Source organism: Oryctolagus cuniculus, chromosome 1, assembly GCF_964237555.1.
Source record: "Oryctolagus cuniculus chromosome 1, mOryCun1.1, whole genome shotgun sequence".
NCBI lineage: Eukaryota > Metazoa > Chordata > Mammalia > Lagomorpha > Leporidae > Oryctolagus > Oryctolagus cuniculus.
In genome coordinates, this window is record NC_091432.1 from 15,589,542 (window position 1) to 15,598,477 (window position 8,936).

General features: G+C 37.2%; 1 protein-coding gene across 1 annotated transcript; it reads left to right on the forward strand.

Annotated features, from left to right (window-relative positions):
* Positions 1–1,253: 1,253 nt before the first annotated feature.
* On the forward strand, positions 1,254–2,210 carry LOC100344293 (olfactory receptor 5M5). The gene has a single exon (XM_002709140.2). The coding sequence runs from the start codon at positions 1,254–1,256 to the stop codon at positions 2,208–2,210; it is 957 nt and encodes a 318-aa protein (XP_002709186.1).
* Positions 2,211–8,936: the final 6,726 nt, after the last annotated feature.

Genomic DNA, 8,936 nt, shown 5'->3' on the forward strand with positions numbered 1-8,936 from the left:
GATGGCCACAATAGCTGGAGCTGCGCCAATCCGAAGCCAGGAGCCAGCAGCTTCCTCTGGGTCTCCCACATAGGTGCAGGGGCCCAAGAACTTGGGCCATCTTCTACTGCTATCCCAGGCCATAGCAGAGAGCTGGATTGGAAGAGGAGCAGCCAGGACTAGAACTGGCATCCATATGGGATACTGGCACTTCAGGCCAGGGCTTTAACCCGCTATGCCACAGTGCTGGCCCCATAAATTCAGATTTTTAAATTGGAAACTCTTGAGATCTTAAAATTCTGGAATTCCAACATGGTAATCTCTCTCTTTATCCTTCCATTATGATTCACACTATCTGAAAGTATAATCTGTGAAAATTAACAATGTCTGGGCTCTGGTCTTAGAACAACCCAATCTCTCTTGATGAATATTTTTGTTTTATAATTTTGACCTTACAAATATCATAAAGAAGAAGGTTGAATTATTTACACATGGTACTTGAATGCTAAGAGTTAGGGAGTGTAGAATTTTTGTCCCATCAGCAGTATGTCTGGCCAATTTTTGTTACATGCTGTGAACCTCTTATGTTTCCTGGAAAAAATAAACAATTAAAAATATGATCCAGTTTGATGATTCTCATCCTCTACCCAGGTCTCACTAGCTTTATTCATGTAAATTATGAATGAAAAGTTTTTCATCAGTTCATGTAGGCTTTTGTTATTCTAAATTTATGAACCTTATCTTTGGTCTATTCACACAGAAATGACATGCTCTGTCTTTCATGAATATATCCTGAAACCGGACCCCACATTTTCTTCAAACCCCTCTAAGTCAAAGCTTTCTGATGCTGCACACAGTCATGAGATTCTAAAGGTGAAGCTTTTGAATATGCACACTGCTAGTGACTGAACAGCGTTTTCCCAATGCCTATTGCCATTTTATCTAGGACCAGTCCTGGATACAGATTTCAGGAGAAGTCCAAATTTAATGGCAAATTGTGGTGGTTCCACCCATTTCTAGACAAACTTTGGGTCATACTTATATTCAAAAGCAAGGTGGCATATTATCTTCTGGAATCATCTGCATGTTAAATACCTAGACAATTGAGGCTTTGGCCTTTTTAAGTCTACCAATTCCTACGTTCTCAGACTATCTCAGACTATGTGAGGATAATGTGACAAAGAAAAAGAGATAAGGAGAATAAGAGAGAGAGAAAGAAAATTATGTACTTTTCATTGACCTTTTAAATTTATTTTAATTCCTCTAAGTGAGCAATGCTGGCACCCAAGAAAATGGTCAGAAGAAATTCCACCTTGGTGACTGAATTTATTCTCCTGGGATTGACAGATCGTCCAGAGCTACAGCCCATCCTCTTCGTGCTGTTCCTGGTGATCTACTTGATTACCGTAGGAGGGAACCTTGGGATGATTGTGTTGATCAGGATAGATTCACGGCTCCATACACCCATGTACTTCTTTCTTGCCAGTTTGTCCTGCTTGGATTTGTGCTATTCCACTAATGTAAGTCCCAAAATGCTGGTGAACTTCTTGTCCGAAAAGAAAACCATTTCCTTTGCTGCTTGTTTAGTCCAGTGTTATTTTTTCATTGCCATGGTGATCACTGAATATTATATGCTAGCTGTAATGGCCTATGATAGGTGCATGGCCATCTGCAACCCTTTGCTTTACAGCAGCAAGATGTCCACAGGTGTCTGTATTCGCCTGATTGCTGGTCCTTATGTCTATGGGTTCCTTAGTGGCCTGATGGAAACCATGTGGACATACCAGCTGACCTTCTGTGGCTCCAATGTCATTAACCACTTCTATTGCGCTGACCCCCCCCTCATCCGACTCTCCTGCTCTGACACTTTCATTAAGGAAACATCCATGTTTGTGGTAGCAGGATTTAACCTCTCCAACTCTCTCCTCATAATCCTCATCTCCTACACGTTCATTCTCATTGCCATCCTGAGGATGCGTTCTGCCGAAGGCAGGCACAAAGCGTTCTCCACCTGTGGATCTCACCTGATGGCAGTGACTGTGTTTTATGGGACCCTGTTCTGCATGTATGTTAGACCTCCCACGGACAAGTCAGTGGAACAGTCCAAAATCATTGCTGTCTTCTATACTTTTGTGAGCCCTATGTTGAACCCCATCATCTATAGCCTGAGGAACAACGATGTGAAACAAGCATTTCGGAAGCTAATCAGAAGAAACGTGCTCTCCAAGTAATATCGGGTACTTTTCTTTATGAATCAAAAACCCATCTATTTATGAGAATTTTATCCAACTTCAATAACATTTGCAGTAAAGTTGTTTTAAAATCCGAGATGAGAAACAGTGACTTGATCAGCTCTTGTCCTCACGGTTGATGTACAATGTAATACTTTATCCATTTTAGTATTTTTTTTTTGTTCTGGTACCATTGGTTGGACTCTGTAATTAACACACAATTATTCTTAGGTGTTTAAATTTTAACTGAAAAGTGATCCCTGTTAGGAATTTGGAAAACATTATGCTGAGTGAAATAAGCCAATCCCAAAGGGACAAATACCACTTGTTCTCCTTGATAGGTGACAACTAACTGAGCACCAAAAAGGAAACCTGTTAAAGTGAAATGAACACTATGAGAAATGGTGACTTGATCAGCCCTCACCCTGACTGTTGATGAGCAACTTAATATGTCATCCCTCTTAGTATTTTTTTTGTTTGTTCTACTTAATACTTTTGGTTGAACACTGTAATCAATACACAATTCTTCTTAAGTGCTGAAACTTAACTGAAAAGTGATCGCTGTTAAATATAAGAGTGGGAATAAGAGAGGGAAAAATGATCTAATGACACAATATAAAAGACACAGGTACAGAAGATTTATAGGTTTGTGGCATTTGGTGCAATGTCTGTGTGATGGATGGGAATGTGTACCTATAGATGTGGGAAGTTATTTTTCTATAATTTTATATTTCTAACTTACATATGATGACACTTCAAAAAGAGTGTAGAAAATGTTATAAAAATTATGCATAGATTTCATATTTTTAATCAAAATAAACTTCATTTTCCCACAAATTTGTGAAGTACCTTCAAATTATGTTTGCATCATTAAGGATATGTTTTTGTAGTAAGACATCCAGTCTGCATGGAAGGATATGGAATAAAAGTGTAAAATATTTACTTTTTGTTTCCTCCACCCAGCTCTTCCATTCTTGCTTCCCAGAGTTAGCACTACTAAGAATTTCTTGCGAGAAAATTTCTACCTGCCTACAAAAAAGTCATTTTAAGCAATATATACATTATACACAAAATTGTTAAAACATCAGTTGACTGTCATGAGTTGAGTTTTAGTGGTTTGTAATTTGATAGCACTTAATAGTCCCTATAGCAAGGACTGCTTGTGAGACTACTCTAGGAGAGATCACTTATGCTAACAACGCAATGATTGTGTGAAATACCTCTTTACTTTTCCCCACTTTTAGAATATACCTGCCTCCTGCCACAACAGGATACTGAAACTTCCAAAAAATGGTTTTTTAAAGGATACTAATTCCAGAAACAGGCACAGTGTGGCTGTGTAAAGATTAGAAGTTACTTCAGAAAGTTTGCAGAAAAATAAATTAAAATAAGTTTACTCTGGCACATTTTTTGGAAATCCACACTTATTTTATTACATATATTTCTCATGTACTTTTTGCAGATCCCTTGTATGAATGGATTTCAACGTTTTTTCCTAAATAAACTTATCTTTCCATTCCATTTTCAATGAACTTTTGCAAATATCATTATTTATGGCTAATCTCAAAGAATTGCCACTTCTTCATAGTTTAGCAAAGATATACCATACTTCTGGGTCTGGACTTCTTCCTACCATCCTCATCTCTGCCTTATTAATCTACTGTTCAGGAAGGGAAAGACCTGATGCTTTTACCATAGTTCAAAATTTACCCTTGATTTTCCTATACCAGAATTAGTAATTAGATTTATTATGTTGACTTGTTTGGTAGTATTAACAGAAATAACAGAAATAAAATAACAGAAATAAAAGTCAATTTTAATTTTAAAACATGGAATATTTCTGACTATTGTGAAGATGCCTAGCATTACTAGAATTGATGAATTTTTATTGAGTCTGTGCAAAAATTCACATGCTGCTCCTAGTACCAAAGAGCTCTAGAATGGTATAGCTTTGTGGAGGTTCTGAACTGTAAATAGAAAAATCAACACATTCTGTTAAGTGCTATAATATCAGAATACAGAGGTGCTGACACACACAGGAAAGCGACAACTAACTGAGCAAAGTGAAGCTAGCCTTGTGACTGTGCAAGACAAGAACCTGTTCATCTCTTGGCCATCCTCCTCAGTCCATGCACAGCTCCCAGCACAGCATTGTGTCAGACCAGGCAGAATCTGAGCAAAACATGTGCTAGAACCAATTTTTGATCAGATACATAGGTCTTACTCTCAATGACACAGGAAAAGGCATAGGACTATAGTTAGTTACCCCTCAAGAGACACATTTTTTCTTATTTTTATTTCAAGCTTTCTACCTTAGAATTGATATTTGTTAAATGCATGCTGCAGGATGATATTTGCAGATTCATTCATCCTGTATTACTCAATACCTTTATTTAAACATTTGTATTACTACATATTGTTATTTTAATCTCTTCATTGGAAAGTCAGATTGCCTACAAATTCTGTTGAAACACACACACACACACACAAATAAACAAAGAACATTTTTTGAAACTTTTTGCATTTAATTATTACTTTGTCATATTCTGCTTATACAATTATATTTGTTATTATTTAATCATATACACATTTAGTTACACAAAACCTATCCCTTTTTTATACCTGATTTTTTAATCTACTGGGCCATGTTTCTTTCTTTAGGTTCTAATTTAATAACAAATAATGGTTTGTTAGTGACTACAGTTATGCACGAAAAATATCTTTGAATCAATCAAAAATGACTTGAGGACATATATTGTTTGTATTGTGTAATAAAAATATTAAATATACTATCATAAGTCAATGGTACTTTTCAGAAATTAGTGACCATAATGTCACTGACTCCAGCAATATGAAACCCTAAGTTTGCTTACAGGAGTTGACATGCTTAGAAATACACTGGTGGCCTGTTTAAGATCATAGATTTTATAGTCTGCATTACATTGTAGAATGATTCCCTTACTAATAATTTATTTTAAATTTCCTTTTTAACTCTTTCACGAGGAATATCAGGAAAGGTCTCTGATTTCATGTCATTCTTTTAAAAGCTGATTCTACTGGCTTCTTTGCTTATTGAGCAATTTGGGCAGTATAATCAAGGAAGGATTTAAAGGAAAATAAGTAATATTTATCATACCAACTTAAGGAAGAATAATTTTGATACTTTTGTAGAATGTTTGGACCTTAACTCACATTTTTGTCTAAGTTTAGGCACTATTGTATCACTGTATGTATTTCCCTCTAATATATTTTACTTTGGACCTGCTTAATGTCTGCATTCTCAACTTAACTGGAAGTTCCACAAGATCAGAAAAACCATGTTTATTCATTTATTTTTATTTATCTGAAAGGCAGAAAGAGAGAGAGAAATCTTTCATCAGCGAGTTCACTCTGCAAATGGCTGAAACAGCCAGGGCTGGGCCAAGCTAAAGCCAGGACCCAGAGTTCAGTCTGAGGTTGACATGTGGGTGTCAAGTCCTAAGTACTTGCGTCATCATGTGTCACCTCCCAAGAAACTGGCTCTGAAGGAGAGTAGCCAGGACGTGAACCTGGCACTCTGAAGTAGGATGTGAGCACTGCAGGCGGCTTTTCCTGCTGAGCCACAGTTTCTGCCTCCAGAAACAACGATTTCAAAGCAAATTATTTTTTATTGCTTAGGCTGGAATATAGTCTTTTCCCTAAAATGAACCACTGATAGTAAAATGGATATATGTATGGATAGATAGATAGCTTAATAATAAATATTATAATATCACTTTTGTAAGATGATAGGACGTTTATACAAAACATATAAACATAATGATAGGATCTTAAATGTGTATACTTCCTTCATGTATAATAAGTCTGCTTCAATTTCAATAAACAGAAAATTTCACCTTGAAATATTCAGAAACCAGGCCAATCAGCAAGAATTTAGCTTCCTGAGGCTGACCAGTGGTGCAGTACTGTGGCCTGTATTCTTTGTCTTGCTTCTAGTAATATCCATCCCCTTTCCTATGTAGAACTTGGGTTTGCCTCTGCAGATCGTCCTTTTATTTTGTCTCCTAACCAATCTGGGAATCCCACAAAATGTTTTTAACTTCTGACTTGAAAAGGCCAATTTATGTGTGCAGTAGAACATTGTAAAATCCTGTTAATTCAATGTTTTGTTCCTGCTGCCATCTGTGGCAATCTAATCTACATGGTCTTCTGCCTTCCATATCTATACAATATTGCATCCAAAATGCTCCACACTTATTAAACTATAGTTGCCTACATTTGTAGTTCTATTTAATATCACAGTTGTTATTCTCCAGAGACAACAAAGTGGAAGATCACCACCTCTGGCCACTTAATCAGGTTTTCCATCCACCTGATTGTACTCCCAGAATGTGCTTATGAGTGAGTGAAGTCACAATGGTAGATTTTGCCAATATATTAGGGCTCTTTATATATTTTGTAAGACAGATGAACGTGTCTATTTTTACATCCTATTCTATAAATATGACTAGGAAATTTCATTTTATTAAAATAATCAGTAGCAAAATGAAAATAACATCTTTCCTACATGTTTGTGATTCTCTTTTTGAATCTCTACATAAATGTAATGAGAAATAATATAATCTTTAAAAAATGAAAATAGTGGTTATTTTATGTATGGACTTCAAAGGGTGATGGGCTACCCAGATAAAGCCTTATTTCCGGGTGTATCTAAGAAAGCGCTTCTGCAAATGATTGCGGATGGAATTAGTAGAGTTAGCAAAGAAGATGGTCCTCCCCACTGTGGGCCAGCATCGTCTGACCCATTGAAGGCATGCATAGAGTGTAAAGGCAAAGGAAATGGGGATTTGTTTTTCTCCATGTTCAAGCTGGGACATCCATTTTCATTGTCCTTAGACATCAGTGCTCTTGAGTCTCAGGCATTCAGACTAAGTGTTGGGTGTACAAGTGGAAGGAGAGACAGGACACGGGAAGGCTTCCTCTGAAGAATGCTGCCAGAATGATCAATGCCGCCCCCGTGTGCTTCTTTTATGGACAAGGTTTACATCAACCATTTGTACAGTGCATGTGCATGCTCATACAACTCTCGGATTACTTGTCACATTACTAGATAATCTTCAGGACATGATTTTCAATACATTGGTAGGGCACCTTGTGACTTGGTTTACTAGACAAGTAGGTCTGGGAAAACAGCTTCATGTCCTTGTGGGATCCAGCGTCCCTGTGAGAACTCAATGCTCTCCTTTATAATAGGTTATTTACTATCCTTAATCAGTTCCTGCGGCCACGCCCTGTGTCCAGGAGGATGTGTCCTCACTGAGAGTGCTTGGGCAGAAGTTATGTTTCCTACAACTAAGGCTAAATTATACTCTTGATTTCCTGATTTCCAGCAAGCAGGTGAAGGATCCTGGGTACTTCTTGTTTTTCGTAGTTGCATAAGATAATTCACATAAAATATACATCTGTATCTCCTTGACTGTATTTCTCTGGAGAACTTTGACTAATACAGATTTTGTTGTTGAGAATAGTTGCAGAGGAACATAGTTTTAACTGTTTTTTTTTTTCTGAATTGGTTCTGACATTTCTAGAATTGGCTGTCTAAAGTGATTATATTAGTGATAATGACTCTGTTTCCAGTAGCGAATAAACATTGGTAGTCCTTGGCATGTACTGTTGTAGAGATGCACAAACCATCCATATTGGATTCTCCTCATCAGCCTCTTATAACACACCATGATCTAAGTGTCTGCATATGATTCTATAGAATGGTTTTAGAAAACTAGGAAATATAATGATGTTGATGGGTTGTTCCTAATGCCACCAGACAAAGTGGTGAAAAAAAAAGGATGAATTTAGGGATTTTGTTCCCAGCTCAAGCCTTGGAGCTTCTAGGTGTGCCCTTAAGGAGACCCTTATCTTCTGAACCAATAATTACAGAATGACAAGATGGGTTCTTACGTATTAAGATGCGGATGTGCAGGAAGACCCTGAGGAATCTGAGAACACCATACCTTTGAATACTGATTAGCTTTCTGCTTTTATTTATTTGAAAGGCATAGAGAGAAAGAGAAGATAGAGATCTAGTTTCCATCTGCTTGTTCTCCCAAAATGCCCACAACAACTGAGGCTGGGCAGGGCCAAAGTCAGGAAAACAAAACTCAATACTTGTCTCCCACGTCAGTGGCAGGGACCCAATTATTATAGCCATCATCTGATGCCTCCAAGGGTGTGCATTAATAAGAAGCTGGAATTGGGAGTGGAGCCAGGACTCAACCCTGGTTCTTCCATATGGAACTTTGGTGTTTTTAGAATAAACTACTGTGCCAAAAGCTTGCTCCTGATGATTTTTTTTCCAATGAAAGAGGAGTCCCATTCTTCAGCAGAATTGGCTTCCCTAGTGTAAGCCGAAGCCTCCTTCTCAACCCCAGATGTAGTCGTCATTTCAATCTCAGTGACAATCACATTCAAACTATGATTACCTCTTTATCTTTAATTTATAATACATAATACATTAAAAGCCTAAGGGATTTTTATCTGGCCTCATCTGGAAGGAAAAATCATTATCAGAAAAAGAATTTCAGGTTCAAGCTTTTGCACTTCTACTGAGTTAATTCAGATAAGGGGTAAGTATTCACTTTTTGTTGACAATGAGTGGTGCCTTCTGAGAACTGAAAAATGATGTGAAGTTGAAAAGCAAAATGTAAAACAGAGATGAAATAAAGATGGTTAAGAAATGTCAGGAACCAA

Excerpts from the sequence above, each read along its gene's own strand:
- LOC100344293 (XM_002709140.2), top strand. The coding sequence starts at position 1,254 with ATGCTGGCACCCAAGAAAATGGTCAGAAGAAATTCCACCTTGGTGACT.